The sequence below is a fragment of the Ovis aries genome, chromosome 6 (genome assembly GCF_016772045.2).
Source record: "Ovis aries strain OAR_USU_Benz2616 breed Rambouillet chromosome 6, ARS-UI_Ramb_v3.0, whole genome shotgun sequence".
Lineage (NCBI taxonomy): Eukaryota > Metazoa > Chordata > Mammalia > Artiodactyla > Bovidae > Ovis > Ovis aries.
The window spans coordinates 37,518,917-37,536,386 of record NC_056059.1 but is presented as its reverse complement, the minus strand read 5'-3'; the positions used below and the strand labels follow the sequence as shown (position 1 = coordinate 37,536,386).

Sequence of the window (17,470 nt, the reverse complement as noted above, 5' to 3'; positions counted from 1 at the left end):
TAGAGTGCCTGATGAACTATGGAATGAGGTTTGTGACATTGTACAGGAGACAGGGATCAAGACCATCCCCATGGAAGAGAAATGCAAAAAAATAGTACAGTGCCATGGGTTTCAAACCTCACTTTGGAGTCAGATTGCCAAATTGTAAATTCTGGCTGTTTATATTAGCTGGATATATGACCTTAAGCAAGTCACTTCACAAAATTGCTTATGTCATATCACTGAATGTCTCATCACTGAAATAAGAATGATAGTATCAGTATCTACAACATAGAGTTTTTATAAACATTAAGTGAGTTAAAGACCACACTAAGAATAATACTTGGATCTTAGTAATCACTCAATGAAAGTTTAGCTTATTCCAAGCTCTCCATTCTCAGATGGAGAAATTGAGGCTTACAGAAGTTCAGTTTAGTTGCTTAAGAAACTGACCACAGCAAACAACAGGTAAGAGTCAGTATTTGAACTCAGGTCTGTTTGACTCCAAAGCTACCAGTTAAATATCTCCACTGTCAATGACAATGTTCAAATACTCTAAACTTCTTTGTTAAATGGTTGTGAATCAACAAGTGCCCCAGCCCAAGAGCTAAAATTCTAATCCAGGCAAGTGTTCTAAGAACCAGCTTCAGACACTCAGAAGAGGATCTGCAGAATTTGGGAAAGCAAAAATAGGGATTCAGCCTGAACTAGACTAGAAATCATTCTCTCAGCTAAAGCCACCCAAGGGCTGTTGTGCTTATTTCCTTTTGTTTTTTTGTCTGTTTTGAAAGTTAGAAGAAATTGGGAGCTTACATTGAAATCTCATTACATACCATTTATAGTCTGCTAAATTGTATTAAGCTTTAGGTAGTTCTTGGGCTTCCCTTGTGGATCAGCTGGTAAAGAATCTGCCTGCAATGCGGGAGACCTGGGTTTGATCCCTGGGTTGGGAAGATCCCCTGGAGAAGGGAAAGGCTACCCACTCCAGTATTCTGGCCTGGAGAATTCCATGGGCTGTCTAGTCCATGGGGTCACAAAGAGTTGGACACAACTGAGCAACTTTCACTTCACTCCACTTCATAGGTAGTTTTTATTGTTTGGCATGAGTTAAAAAATTCTTACACTATCTTTTATTGATGTTTCACATCAAATTCTAACATAAATTATCCCTTCAGGTAGTATAATATTTTAAACTAAATGGAACCTCCTGAACTCTTGCAATCATGATTTTGGCAGGCAGACTGGACCAAACAACTGCCCTAAAAATGCTTATTCCAGTATGCATGTGCTACTTGTTTCACTGAAAAAGTCAATGTCCTAAACTGACCATTTTATAACATTCACATACAAACCCAAACTCTCAACGTTTCCTTCTAAACCACTTCTACAGTTTTCCCCATAACAATACCATAGTGTAACTTTATTCTGCCAGTTGCTCAAAGGGAAAACCTTGGTGCCATCCTTGATTCTTGACTTTCTCTCACAGCCACATCCAGCATATCCGTCATTCCTATTGGCTTTACTTTCAAAATAAATCCAGAACGTGACCACTTCTCACCACCTCTTCTGGTTCAAGTCCCAAATGTCTCATACCGGATTACTGCAGGAGCTTGCTTGCTAGACTCTGCCTTTTCCTACTCAGTCCCTCCTTCAATTCCTCCTTTGCCCAAGACCTCTAAGGGCTTCCTTCTCACTCAAATGAAGTCAGGAGTCTCACGACGACCCAGGGGCACTACATCATCTGCCATCTAATACCCCTCTGGCCTCATTTCCTGCTATTCCCCTTTGCAGTCCATCCAGCCAAAGTGACCTCGTTCCTGCCTTGGAACAAGCCAGCAGGCTCTTGTCCCCGAGAAGTCTCCTTTTCTCTTCCTTTTGCCTAGAATGTTCTTCCACTACAAAGTCATATGTCTACAGGTCTTCACTGGAAAGTCACCCTCTCAACAAGGCCTTCCTGGGCCTCTTAATCTAAAATTTCACCCAATCTTCCCACTTACAGTGCTTGTTATTGTCATCTCCCAGCAACACTTTTTCTTCTTAGACTAAGCCTGTGTCACTACCCAACATAATGTATTTTACTTATTTATGTTGTTTATTGCTTATAAACTACATGAAGACCAGGATTCTTTTTCCTATCTGTTTCGTTCACTGCTGCTGCTGTTTCCCTAATGCCTGTAACATAATAGGCACTCAAATGCATTTTTCTTAAATATCACTGTTTCATTCAGGCACAATTGAAACTACAAAGTTTCTACACAAAAGAATAGCTACAGTGTTTTCTATTTGTAAACTTGCGAGTTACTCAGCTGGAACTAATAGTTCTGAAATCACTTTTAATTATTTGACAACATAATATACCAAGCTGAGGTATTTATATTTTCTGTTTATCCCATTTTCTGGAACATTTGATAGCAGCTTTTTACCACAAAAACATTTTTAGATTAAAATTACTCTGCCCCCTATGGTTATCTGTGGGCACTGGTAGCAAATTGTTTTCTAGTGCTAAGTGAGCCAGTGCTGATTGGCCACTGGGTACTCTAACAAACTTTAAATTTCAGCAAAATACCCAAAGACTGCTAATCCTACAGAAGAAACCAGGTATTCTGAAGGTCAAAGATCCCCAGGTAACTTGACTCTCTTGACAGCAAATAGCCTTATAACGTAGTTTACATTTTTAAGATGCATGCCATTCAGGTAGGAATATTGCTTTTGAAAAGAAATGCATATTGAAAGTATTCTCCAGTGGGCATAACTATGTAATATTTAGTGCTTTGTTTTATAAAAAGAAAGTGTATTACTAAGCTCTAGAAATTAACAACTAAAATTTGTGGCTTGGTAGCAGTTTTCTCTCTGGTTTGACTACCAATATTATCAATGTCCACAATGACTCAAAGACTTCAATTTTACTCTATACTTTTGCTTATAGGAAAGAAGAAGGATAATATGATCAGACTTATGCTCTCAAACCTCATCTGTGCTGATATTTTACTGATCAGCATAAGTCATTCGATACATGGCTTATACTGTCCTGATCTCTAGAACGCTTAGAAGCTAAATCATGACTAGGATCTTAAAACTGCATTAATTTAGAGGATAATAGCCCAGGATTTTAGAATACATTGAATAGTTTTATTTATTTCACCAAAGTTTTTACTTTGAAATGATTGAAAATTACAACAGTATTTAGCTTATTTTTCCTATTAAAGGTATTTTTCTCTTAAGTACTACCAAAGAATGGTGTAAATTTTAAATTTTCATATTGATTGTAATATGTCTGTGTGGTAGTTCGTAAATACTTAGTATCAAAACCAACAGATGAGTCATCCAAAGTTATGTCAATTTTCCTTTTCAATCTATTGGCTTTCTAGATTTAAACAAACTCACTAGATTCTCTTAACACATTTACCAAAGTATAAACATGTACCTTTATCCATAATAAAATGTTAGTCTTTTAAATATCATTTTGTTGAGCCCAATATAATACTATGATTAGTGTTTATATCAACTCCATGTAGATTGTTCTGCAATAAGATAAAAGAATAGAAACTCACTCAAGGTGGTATAGAGTCTGGCTCTATAGCTACATTGCCTGGCTGCTAATCCTGGTTCTGCCTCTGAACACCTAGGAATTCTGGGACAAATTATTTGAATTTGTGTCTATTTCCTAATCTATAAAACAGGACTGGTAATACTACCTAACTCCACAGGGTTATTGTTAGCTTCAATAATTGAATACATGTCAAATGTTTAGAAGTGTTTGGCTTGTTTTAGTTTTTAGTAAATGTTAGCTATTAAAATAAGTGTTATATAAATTGTCTTGGTCTCCAGGCCACAGGTGGCTCCCACTTCATATACTTTGTTAATGAGTATGAGGATATGTATTTGGGCACCAGGCTGATAGCAAACAAGATTTCATTCCTCACAGTGGAGCTTGCTATCCTGGCCGATTCATTTAGTCTGTTATGAGTTGTTATACTAACTTAATATTATTTTTTAACTGTTTATTTTAACAACAATAGCTAACCTTTATTGAGCACTTACTATATGCCTAGGCTTTGTGTAAAGAGTGATCTAAGAGTTTTTTCATCAGATATAATTACAAATATTACTCACATCTTACAAATGAGGTAACCAAAGTTTAGAAAGTTTAAATGACTTGCTCAGGGTCCCTTGGCTATTAAATAACAGAGCCAAGAACACAAACACAAATCTCACTTTAAAACCCTAATTCTTAATTTTGCTATACTTCCTCTCTGAGACATAGAATTCTGGGTTGATCATTGCTATCATCACACAGGTCCCTGAGTAAGCTGAATACACTTACAAAGGGCTAAAAGAAAATGGTCATTTAAAAATCTTTTTTCCCCTCTCTTGTTCAAATTACATTTCTATTGATCTATCTTCAAGTTTACTAACTCTTTGCTTAATATTATTCTGAATTATATAAATAATTCAATTAAATTCTCTCTAAAAACAAAAGGGAAAAGTTTGGGCTGACAATAGACTAAATAAATATCTATAAATTTATTTCTATATTGTTTTAATAATGTTGTACAGTTTTCACACTCACATTGGAATGATTAGATATATGAAAGCTTTTAAAGTTTCTACACTTAGATTTAAATTATATACAGTTTTTTTTTTAAACAAAAGGAAATGGACTAACAGACTGCTAAAGGGATGGATGTTTGCATAGATTTTTGTATTTTATTTACTCTTATGGCTACCATTCATAACTGGTAATACTTTAGGGTAAAATGTTATTGTCTTTTTACAGAGATTCTCAAAGATGCGAATCTTCTATTTTGAACTGCTCCTTTTCAGCCTGACCCTGGCAGCACCAGTAAGCATTTACAAATTCAGTTGCACATCATATAATCTCTTGCTCTTTTTATCTATTTTTCCTTTAAGCAACATCTTTGTAAACTAGTAGCACTTACCTAGTTCAGTTACAATAAAATACCAAACACAGAGGAAGCATTCAACACTTGGCACAAATGTCTGTCACCAAGGAGGCCCTCAATGAACATGTAAGAAGAATTATAAGATGTCCACATGTTGCCTTTGGAGAAGCACCAGAAATAATATTTTCAAGAAAACCAATAGCCAACCACAGTGTTTCAATCAGCTAATGCCAATGAGCAAATATTCTCAAATTGTAACATGTCAAAAGAACTTCTCAGTATTTTACCAAAATCTGAAAGAGTTTGACTTGAATGCTCTAAGGCTAAGCAACTAGACTGTATAACTGCAAGACTACACAAAGGAACCGAGCTTTTCTGTAATTCTTACAACATTCCAACACTGTGAGATCCTGCTAGTGATTTTCTCTTCATCAGCGAGGCTAAAGATGGAAAGAAGTTCCCCACAGCTTAACCCAAATCAAGCTCCAGTTTCCTTCTGTATCTTTTCTTCTTGATTCACCCAGATGAACACTCAGGATGTGACTAACTCGCCTTATGAAAATGCTGAGTGTTACAGATATTTTCTGCCAAGGAGACACAGTGCTCGTAAGATAGTGTCTGAAAAACATCCTAACTTCTCAGGGTAACCTTTTCAGTTGGAGCAGCGTGGAAGCAAGTGGTCATTCTGTGGTCAGAGAAGAACCTACATACAGGTCCTGAGTGAGTGGGTAAGCAACCACTGACAAGCACGACCCATGCCAGCCGCTGGGGAGAGCAGGAGTTGAGAAAACAGGTCCCCTCTCAGCACGCATGCTCCAACAGACCTGTGGGAGTGCGTACGGCTTAAAATAGACATCTGCCGGGCCCAATACACAGAACTGACTTTGCTTAGTCGGGGCCACAGAGGCACGTGCTCAGGCATGAGAAGGATGGAGTGGGTCCTGCTGACCCAGCTCAATCCCACCCGCTGAGGATGGGTCTATTTTGAGCAACACATTCCAAAGAACAGCTGGAGCGGTATCTCTGACCATTTTCCAGTAAATGTGCTATGTCAACACCAATCCACTGACCACTGGTCAAGAGAGGATGCCAGTCTTCTTCCTCTGAAGGAAACAAGGCCATCTCCATTTCAGAGCCACGTTCAAGGGCAGAACTGCCAAGTGGGTGGGGACGGGGTGTGGGAGGAGGAGGGGTGCAGATTTCAAGTGAGAGAGGTTTGGCAAGGATACAGAGGCAAATTTGGAATTACAAATAGCTATATGTGATGTTTTCTTCCAGATATGGATTCTATTTGGGTAATTATATAAATTATTTAATTACAGATTAAGGGTATCAGAAATCAGTGTGTACTGAGCCACTTACATATGTTCCGGAAATATAATCAAAATTCAAACTCTAGGAGAGGAAAAGGTTTTCCTCAATCCTCTTTGGGTCTCTGGCTGGGTCTGAAAATGAAACCAACAAAGAGAGATTAACAGGAGAAGAGAACACAAAATTTTTAAAATAATTTGACATGTACATGGAAGCCTTCACAAAAGAATGAGGACTGAAAGAAATGATGAGGACAGGAGGTTTTTAATACCATTTAGACAAAGTAATAAGATATTGTGAAGAACTGACAGGACAAACAGGATAGGATTAGATAATTCTTATCTTCCTTAATAATTAGGACAATTAAGATTAGTTTCCCCACCTAATATATGAGAAATAGATGGGGAAACAGTGTCAGACTTTTATTTTTGGGGGCTCCAAAATCACTGCAGATGGTGATTGCAGCCATGAAATTAAAAGACGCTTACTCCTTGGAAGAAAAGTATGACCAACCTAGATAGCATATTCAAAAGCAGAGACATTACTTTGCCAACAAAGGTCCGTCTAGTCAAGGCTATGGTTTTTCCTGTGGTCATGTATGGATGTGAGAGTTGGACTGTGAAGAAGGCTGGGCGCCGAAGAATTGATGCTTCTGAACTGTGGTGTTGGAGAAGACTCTTGAGAGTCCCTTGGACTGCAAGGAGATCCAACCAGTCCATTCTGAAGGACATCAGCCCTGGGGTTTCTTTGGAAGGACTGATGCTGAAGCTGAAACTCCAGTACTTTGGACACCTCATGAGAAGAGTTGACTCATTGGAAAAGATTCTGATGTTGGGAGGGATTGGGGGCAGGAGGAGAAGGGGACGACAGAGGATGAGATGGCTGGATGGCATCACTGACTCGATGGACATGAGTTTAGAGTGAACTCCGGGAACTGGTGATGGACAGGGAGGCCTGGCGTGCTGCGATTCATGGGGTCGCAAAGAGTTGGACACGACTGAGAGACTGAACTGAACTGAGGATGAGTTTAGCAAGATTTGTTTGCGTATTCCTCTGTGCCATCTCTAGACTGATAAGAAATTGTCTCTAGTAAAAGAAGAATTTATTCCCTACCTTTAGGCAGAAAAAGGGAAACTTTTTCTACATGTTCTACTTCTTAATTGCCTTCAGCTCAAAATAATTTTTATGTCAAAAAGGCATATTTAGGGGACTTCCCTGGCAGTCCAGTGGTAAACAGTTCGCTTTCCAGTGCAGGGGGTACAGGTTCCATTACTAGTCAGGGAGTTAAGAGCCCACAAGCTTTCTGGCCAAAAACTAAAACATAAAACAGAAACAATATTGTAACAATTTCAAACGAGACTTTTTCAGTGGTTCACATTTTTTAAAGGCATATTTAGGGGTAACATTCTTGTTTCCTTCAAAAACAAAATTTTAAGTGGAAAAAGTAAAATATGATTGTTGGGCCATGCAATTCAATTAATAATCATCAATATGTAATAAGACCATAAAGACTTTGTAATAGGTCACTTTGTTATAAGTTCGTGATTTATTATTGTGAACTATATTTAGGTGCTCTATACTATCATGTAAGTTTTTAACACGTTACGTGTGTGTTCTGTAAGAAGATACCGAATACCCCAAACTGTCATTTCTTTCTTTTGCTTCATAGGTACCTATATCATTTTTCAATATTTTTTCTTTCCTATAGCACTACTTCCAGAACTATTTAAGCTCTTTTGATATTTCTGAGGAATAATACAATGTCCTAAATGTATATGCACATGATCGCATAAGAACCAACAAAAGGAGGGGACAATAAAGGGTAGAACTATAAAATATGCCCTTAGGGGGTAAAAATTACTATAAAATTGAAAAAAAAAGTAATTTTCTTTTTTTTTTTTTGTTAGGTAAAATTCTGGATTTTTGATAGTAGAAGTAATGGAAAGCTTAATCGCTCATAGTGTCATTCTATAACTCACATTCTATAAAATATAATCTTTCAAAATGTCATTTTCCCTTTCCCTGAAAGAAAAAAACTGCCCAGGTGACTGGCAACAATCAAGTCCCCTCTCCAGTGTACCCCTTCTCCTTTGGTGCCAGGCTGTGGCTTCACTCTTGATGGACCATCAGGAGCATCATATCCTAATTCTAATAGCAATGACTGAACTTGCACAGTCAATGCACATACAATGCACACCTCACTCAACTCTGATTTTAGTGCACAGATACCAAACACTTCCAGTGTGCCAGGGAAAATTTTTCAGTGGATACAAATGACATCTAAGCTTTTCCACTTGGAGGGCCACCCCTCCCAGCTCAGCTGTTCTCCCGCACTGAACGAGGTTCTATAGTAGAGACAGCACTGCCTCCCTCTAGGAAGGAAGGTCAGCACCCTCCTTCAGTGCGGAAACAAATGTGATGTATGCGCCCATCTTCTTTTGGTCAGAATGATTTTCAACATTGAATAACCCAGTGAGAGAAAAGGGTTTCTCAGGTGGCGCGCTGAAGAATCTTCCTGCCAACGCAGGAGACTTGGGTTTGGTCCCTGGGTTGGGAAGATCCCCTGGAGGAGGAAATAGCAACCCACTCTAGTATTCTGGCCTGGAAAATTCCATGGACAGAGGAGTCTGGTGGGCGACAGTCCGTGGGGTAACGAAGAGTTAGATACGACTGAGTGAGAACTGAGCACTGAGCACTGAGTGGGAGAAAAATAAAGGAGACGTTTATTGTTTGAAGAAATGAATGAAAGAAGAAATATTTGGTGACATTTTATTTCTTGTTTCCTTTCAGACTTTGAAACCACAGGCTGAGAAAACGAAGCAAGACTGTGTGGAAGAACAGAGGGTAAACAGAATTATTCTTCTCAAATACACCTCTTCCAACTCTATAAAGAGAAAAGTCAATATGGGGAAATGTTTAACTGCCAAAATATTCCTGTGTACCTAGAATGGAAATGGAAAATTACACAACTTAATTTTGGCACTTTAATTCACACAATGTGTGATATAAAAGAAAAAAGCCTTCTGAATGAGAACTTGTTTCTCTTCATGTGATTTCTTCCTTCAGAGGGATAAAATTCTAGGATGTTGCTATTAGCAAACAATATTTTCCCATGCATGTACATGAGAACAAAGTAATAGATGAGGGAGAAAACAAAGGGAGGTGAGTTAACAAGTCTTTATGAGGAATTCTGTGTTCATGGAGTTAGTTTTCACATGCAACCAGAAAGTTAAACAAGAACTCAGCATTTCATGTCACCAAATTGCAGTTTACTTCTGCCTAGCAGGGCTTCTCCTGGCAGTCTCAGAAAATTCTGTTCTAAAAACTAACAATCTTCTGTTCTCTATCTTAGCTTAAAATTACAAAGGCAAAAACTACAACCTTAAGAGCCTGAATGTTTATGCTGCGAATTTTGCCAATTTGACATCAGCATGAATACCACAAAATCTGCCTTTCTCCTCATCCCCCTGCCTTCTCCTATCTGACAATATTACCAATTCTCCATTTGCATTGAAATTTGATAGTAAAATTGATACACTCTGTGGGGGAGAGAGCTGTTTGATACTCATCGTCAAGGAAAACCGATTTAGAGACAGAAAGAAAGAAACAAGCTGCTCTCTTCGGGAACTGGCTGTCATACGCCCCCCTGTGGTTATCAGAAGTACTACCATCTGTTAGATGCATAAGTAGACTTCACCGGAGTTTAAAATATCTTGTACTATTAAAAAGAGAGCCATAAAACTTCTAAGTAAGAGATAAACCCACATTAATACAATGTTGTGTTTTTGTAGATAACATACAAGGGTCACCATGAGAAACATGGGTATTATATGTTTAAGCATGTTTCCACCTCGTCTGGAAGGAAAAACCAAACTGATGTGAAGGTAAGCCGAATCTCAGTGATCCTTATCCTGAGCCAGCTCTGGATCAACACCAGGAGACACTGTACGGGAGACAGTTTACTTTTGTCTGGTCTGGAGTTTCTGTCTCTGGCTGGTGCTTTTGTCCTTTTCCCCTGGTTCTAGTCTCCTGGAGCATCTCTGCTATGGACCTCTGTGTCCCAGAGTCTTCCTGACACAGACAGGCCACCTCATGCCCTGGCCCAAACCCTGCCTTGCTTCAAGACCTGCCATAGCACATGTGATGCTGGTGGGCCCCAGACACCCACGAGTTTTTCATGTTATTGCTTCTGAGTAAAGTAAAGTTTCTCCAGCACCACAATTCCAAGGCATCAATTCTTTGGCATTCTGCCTTCTTTACGGTCCAGCTCTCTCAACTGTATGCGGCCACTGGGAAGATGCATACTATACAGCCTTGACGATACAGACCTTTGTCAGCAGTGTAGTGTCTCTGCTTTTCATCACACTGAAAAGTTTGATCCTTTACAAGGAGGTTTTCTGGACATCCTGTATCATATGCTCTTATGGGGGAAGGGATTAGAAGGAAATAATTTTGACCTTTTTTAGGAAAAAGTGACACATTTTAATGTCCCTTAAATTAATCCTACAAATGACACTGTCTGTGTCAGGATGCTTAGAAGAGAAAGAATAAGCGCTCTGTCGCTGGAATAAAACAATACTTCTTTTCACTCAGTCCCTTCTTGTAAATTCATTGGCCAAAGAGCTAGAAACAGTTTAAAATGCCATCAGCAAAATGACTATTTACTTTTTTTCTTCCAAAATCTGGCTTCATTTCCCATAAAAGTAGTTTTCCTTCAGAATGTTATTTTGTTCTGCCCAATATTCTTTAAATGCGTCTCTAAGAATTAACATCTCTGAGACTCAGTGTCTTTTAAACTTACTGGTTGTAACAAATATATGTTGAGTGCTTCCTATTGTGCAAGATATTATGTGAGATAAATGATTGAGAAAACTTAACTCTTTCCAGGATTTTAGAGTTAGAAAAGAATAAAAGGTGCTTACAAAAATGATTATAACCTGAAAAGAAAGTGCTATCTGAGTGGTACCCCCAGAAGTCATGCTTTAGGGCTTGGAGTAGAAAAGATTAGTTCCTAAACTGGTACTTACGGAAAGCTATATATTTGAAATAATTGAGCTGGAGAATGAGTAGGATTTGAGCAAACATTTGTGTGGGAGAGACTATTCTCCATGAAAAGAATAATGTGAGCCAAGGCATGGAGATAGGAAAGCAGAATATAGGAAAGAAGATTGGCCAATGGATGTATTCACTGTTCAACCATCATACAATCAAGAATGCAATTAGAAGTCAATTGGCATAAGCAAACGCAAAATGACTGACCGTCGTATACCACAATTTAGAAGTTGTTTAACTCTATAATAAAAGAACTCTGTGTGATCTTTAAAGAAATTTACAGTTATTAGTATACATGTTACTGTTTCAAAAGCAGTAAAGGCATCAAATATAAAACAAAACTTCCCCCTTCAGAATAGGAAAGGGAAAAAATTAAGAAGGGATTATTATAGTGTACCTGTTTAACTCAAAAGTTTCTATTAGCAGTAAGCTAATGAACTTGGTTGCAAAGGAAAGTATAGATGTCCAGGTAAAACTTTCCCAGATACAATGTCTTAAATCAAATGTTTAAAATACTTTTTATTCTGAAATAACTCATTATAAAGTTTTTCTATTATATTTTCCCTCATGAGAAAACCTTACTTATTTTCAGAATATATCTGGTACTATAAAAGATTAGTAAATAATAACTCCCCAAAATAAATAATTTCAAATTATATCTTAAAAATACTACACATTGAAATGTTTGTGTACTTCATATTGGCCAGCTTCATAAGAATAGAAGACACCCCCATAAATCATTTTTATCTTGACAATTACCCTCTGCCTCCAACGTTAATAAGATTTATGTATAAAAGTCAGCAGACTTCCAAGTAGAACAGTACTCCTATTTGAGGACGGATCTGAATCTAGTGACCTAATAACAATGACCTGCACATGTTAACCTGGAGAAGACAAAGCATTCAGTAAATATGGAGGAAACCTTTCCTATCCCAGAAGGGTTGTACATGAAAGAGGAAATAACCTTAATGACTGTTCTATCAGGAAAAAAGCGATACTAGTTACTGGTTGCAGGTTAAAAAAAATTGAAAAAAAATTAGAATATCCTTAAGAAAATGATCTGACATGAAAAGTAACAAGCAATTAGCTGATAAAATGTTCCAGGACAGACCAGCTGACCATAGGTCATATGTGTGAAGGACGTGGGCTGGGAGGCTGGGACACCCAACTCTGTCTCTAACTGAATGTTGCATTTGGAGCTCAGATTCTACAGTCCCTCAACAGCAATATGTCTAATATAAAAGGTATCTTTTGTCTTGCCTTCACTACTGCATGTCAACATACTAGTTATTAAAGAAAAGAAAGAGAAGTCGCTCAGTCGTGTCTGACTCTTTGCAACCCCATGGACTGTAGCTTTTCAGGCTCATCCATCCATGGGATTTTCCAGGCAAGAGTACTGGAGTGGGTTGCCATTTACCCTCCTTCTATTTGGGCACCAGTAGGTTTTTCTTTGTAACTTTTTTCTTTGGCATAATCCTAATCCAAGTGATTACCTCTCATTCTTAGACACTACAGCAGACTCCTAACTGTTCTTTCTTAGCTTGATTCCTCCTTGTTACTCTCTTGCTCATATAACATCACTGCCTCTCCATCTTCTATATAATAAAACCAAATTCTCCTGCCTGAAATTCTGACAGTCTGTATGTCTGTGCAAACTCTGACTGAATGTCAGGTCTCTGAGACACCACATCACCCCCACACTTCATAAACCCTGTAGGACCACTACCTCTGCCATTTAATAAGTCATCAGGTACTGCCTGGAACATAAAACATCAGCCCAACTTCTAATATGTCTCAGCCCCTCAATAAATCTCTCTTATTTTGATTTCATGTTATCACCAGTTCAAAGGTTTATGTAGTAGTGTTGTAAATTTTAGCTCACCTTACAAGCTTGAGGTGGAGGGAAAGTATGCCATTTATTTTGTCTATAATTGTTCTGTTGCTCAAGAGCTCCTACCCATGTGTTAATAAATGGGGAGGGAGTATGCAGAAATTAATTTAAATTCAACCCATTTAAATTAAGTTTATCTAATCTTTAAGTCTTCAGTCTCTTTTGGATAAGAGTGCTCAGATCCTCATTTCTGCCATCTCCCCCTAAGATGTCAAGCATGCATACGAGGGAGTCAGGTATGGCTTAACACCATCCACTACAGGTGCCCAGTTGCTCAGTCATGTCTAGTTCTTTGCGACCCCGTGGACTGTAACCTTCCAGGCTCCTCAGTCCATAGGATTTTCCAAGCAAGGATACTGGAGTGGGCTGCCATTTCCTTCTCTAATCCACTATATACCACATACCATATGTACACACATGGCTTACACAATAGTGGAGAGGAAGTCATGGCATCCTCAGACACGGAAGGGACAATACTGCTTGCCCTGCCAAGTCACTGGCTGCAATAGCTTAAGACCAAACAGTACAGTCTTAGGGGGATGGAGGGGACAGTGGGGATTCGGCCTCTCCTGGATCTCATGGACAAAGTAGAGCCCTCTTTGTCTGCATATGTCTCACATTATTCCTAGTATATATGCTCCATCTAAATACATTGCTCCTTTTAGAGCCACTTCACTCCCTCTGGTGAGCTCCTGAAAACTCTCAGATGCTTCCATATCTAGCCTGTGCCACAGAGAGTGACTGGGCAAAATCAACCTCAGTCCCTCTTCTTCCTGACCACATTGTTCAAGCTTCTTGCACCTTGACTGTACCTCAGGTTGGTAAGGTGCTATCTATGAAGCAGCATCCTTACAGACCTTCTTCCTGAAAAGGAAAAACTGAGGCACAAGCATAAACACTCTTCTTCTCCACTTTCTTTTTCATCCCATTATTCTCTCAGGGGCTTTTCTTATCTGGGCCTTGACTACTTAAACTTATGATCTAGAAGAGTAGTTCTCAAAGTGTGGTTACAAGCCAGCAGCATCAACATGAGCAGGGAACTTGTCATAAACACAGATTCTAGAGCCTCACCCCAAGCCTACAGAATCACAAACTCTGGCCATTGAATCCAACAATCTTTGTTTTAGTAAGCCTTCTAAATAGTTCTGATAAGTGCTAAATTTGAAAACTATTGATCTAGACTATCTAATTTCGTTTATTACATGACAAAAAAGAAAGAAAATAAAGATAATAATTACCTTTTCAGACAATAACTAGGGTCACCAACAGTGCAAGATCCTTTGTTTGAATGTCAGAAGCTTAGTATTACCTACATTCTTCTATTTGTATATCCTCTGTAAATAAATAAATAAATAAATAAAAAGGAAAAAGAAGAGAGGAAAATATTTTTGAAGACCAGGGCCAAAACAAAGAGAGAGAATAGAGGTGTGGGGGGGGGGGGGATAGAGAGAGAATGAGAGAGAGAGAATAATCATGTTTGAAAGATGAACTCCATTTCACTTGAAATGTCTCAAGGTCACAAGGTGAGGACCATGCTCTGTCTTCCTTAAATTCAGCTCCTCCTTTAAAATCAGGCCCTAATTTATATTTCCAAATTTACTTCTCTTCTTTAGGATTCTGCTTTTTACCATTCTCTTTGGCTTTCTCTACTCCAGCCTTATAGTTTTATTCATATTATCTTTCAAATGTTTCCTGTTTCCAAACATTTGAATACGCTACTTATTCTTAGGATAGTCACCATTTTCCTTTCATGATTTGAATCTTACCCACTCTTAAAGCCTTGTTCATTCTTCTTTTTCTGTGAAACCTGCTTTGGCCATTTCAAAATTATCTCTACCAACAAATCTCTTTTGAGTTAAAAGACTCTTTTTATTAAGTATCTGGTGGGATTTTAAACATTGTTGCCTAAGAATTATTAAATTTTAAAAAGTTTAACCTAAAATAATCACTTTATATTGAAAATTCCACTTTTGCAGGAAGAAAAAAACAAAGGTATCGCTCTTCCCCATTCTGGCAAGAGAAGTCAAGAGCCAGCACCTAAAGAAAACATTGTCCAGAAAAAAGAGGAAGACTTGTTTCTTCCTAGAACCAATGAAAATAACAAAAGCACAAAATCTCAAAATCTTTCAGGAAATAAACAGTCAATGAATGAAGACTACAGTATCAGTAGCAAAGAAAATGCCCACAGTGACCTAAAGATGTCCATTTATCCTGAATCGACTGGGAAGCATGGGGCTGAGGACAGAGACAGTGCTATCCGCAAACTACACAACCAAGAAGGATATGGCGCAGCTCTCATCAGAAATAAGATGTACCACAGAATGGAGCCCGGGACTGTGATTGAACTCTTGGGGAAAGAAAACAAAGAGAACAAACCCAGGAAGGTCCTAGGCAAACTTCCAGCAGATGCCAACCATGCTAAAGCCCCCTCACGACTTAAGAATCACCAAAGAGATTCCCAAGCCCAGAATATTCCGGTAAAAAGCAAAACTACCCACCTCATCCAACACAACATGAAACGTTTAAAACAGCTCCCCAAAGTAAAAAAAATCCCCAGTGATTTTGAGGGCAGTGGTGACCCTGATCTTCAAGGGAGAGGAGATAATGATCTCTCTCCTTTCAGTGGAGATGGGCCACCTTTCAAGGACATTTCTGGTAAAGGAGATGCTATTGATCCTGACCGAGAAGGTACAGATATTCAAACAGAGCTTCCCAGCCCAAGTGAAACTGAGACCACTAGTCCTGATGCAAAAGGGCCAGGTTACAATGAGATCCCAGAGACAGAAAGGAATGGCAGAAAAACTACTGGAACCAGGGGTAAAACAGCCCAGGAGGCAAATACCGCTGATGTAAGCCTAGTGGAGGGCACCAATGACATCATAGGTGGCACCGATTTTAAGAAACTCCCTGGGCAAGAAGGAAACAGAGTGGATGGCGGCAGCCAAGATGCGCATCAAGGGGAAATAGAGTTTCACTACCCGCATGTGCCCTCAAAAGACAAAAGAAAACATGGCAGTAGTGATGGAGCTGAAAGTACTAAGTACAATGAAATTCCAAAAAATGGCAAAGGTAGCAGCAGAAAAAGCACAGAACATTCTGCTAGAAATCAAGAGCCCTCAAAGGAAAAACAAAGATTTCCCAGTAAGAGCAAAGGTCAGGGCCAGCTCATTCCTTCTCGTGGTCTTGATAATGAAATTAAAAATGAAATAAGTTCCCATAATGGTCCCAATAATGAGGGAACCATAATAACACACAGCAGGAAAAATCATTATGTGCCCCACCGACAGAATAATTATACACGGAACAAGGGTGGGTCACAAAGCAAAGGCACCTGGGGTTATAGGAGCTCCCATTCCAATAGGAGGTTTCGCCCGCCTAAAAAGCATGACAGTAGTGAGTCGTCTGACAGTGGCAGTTCCAGTGAGAGTGATGGTGACTAGAAATTCCCAGCAGGATGAAGATTTGAACACTTAGTCATCAGTGACTTAACAGTAACAAGGGGGCCCACTTGATAGCAGATCAGATGAAGGACAGAGTCAGGAATTGAATAAGCCAAGAGACCTGGCCTCCTGGGGAGAACTATTGCTATCTTAATGGTCGTAGTATGAAATCCTCATGATGCTTTATGAAATTTTATTCAAAGTTACGATGCTTTTTTAAGGAAAAAAATTCATTAAGGATTCATGGGATAGGTAATATTTGAATAGGTACCATTTAAAAATAGGGTGTATCACAAAACCCTTTTTTGTTTGCTCTGTAGATATGAAGAACAATATGTCTTGTATGATAATCTGTAATTAAATGACCTATAAGAAAGTCTGTTGTCTGTGGTGCTTCCTTTAAGACTCAACAAGATGAGCTCTGCCTCTGGCAAATGTAGTGCTATGAAATTAATCCACTGACTAAAGCTTGAAAGCCTCCCTTCATCCCACTCTGCTCAAGCCAGTATTTCCTTTTCCCTCTGACCTCCTCTTCTCTAATAAAGATTTCCTGCTGCATGTCCTTCTGTGCTCTTTTCTCTGTGGCACGTTTATAATTTCTTCTAGAAAAATTTTACTTCCTGTCACAACTCATTTAGAGGAGGGAAAGAGGGAGAATTTAAGAAAGAGACACACAAATGAAAAACTGAGATAAAAACTTACTTTGGCAGGTACTATTCATTGGCTGATTCCAATCATCTCAATCCTATTTCTTTTTTCTGGCCTTAAGTGTAGATGCTTTCCCAGCTAATGGCCTGTGATACCATTCTGGAAATTAGCCCTAAGCCTCCTGATGAGAAACAGAAGCAGAATTCTGGAAGGCTTTTGCTCTTCTTGGTAAAAGCACATACAGT

General features: G+C 38.7%; 1 protein-coding gene across 1 annotated transcript; it reads left to right on the top strand.

The window, feature by feature from the left end:
- The first annotated feature begins 2,513 nt into the window (after positions 1–2,513).
- On the top strand, positions 2,514–16,886 carry MEPE (matrix extracellular phosphoglycoprotein). The gene is made up of 5 exons (XM_015096406.4): positions 2,514–2,603; positions 4,757–4,822; positions 8,985–9,038; positions 9,986–10,078; positions 15,114–16,886. The coding sequence occupies exons 2-5, from the start codon at positions 4,769–4,771 to the stop codon at positions 16,575–16,577; spliced, it is 1,665 nt and encodes a 554-aa protein (XP_014951892.2). The 5' UTR covers positions 2,514–2,603; positions 4,757–4,768; the 3' UTR covers positions 16,578–16,886.
- Positions 16,887–17,470: the final 584 nt, after the last annotated feature.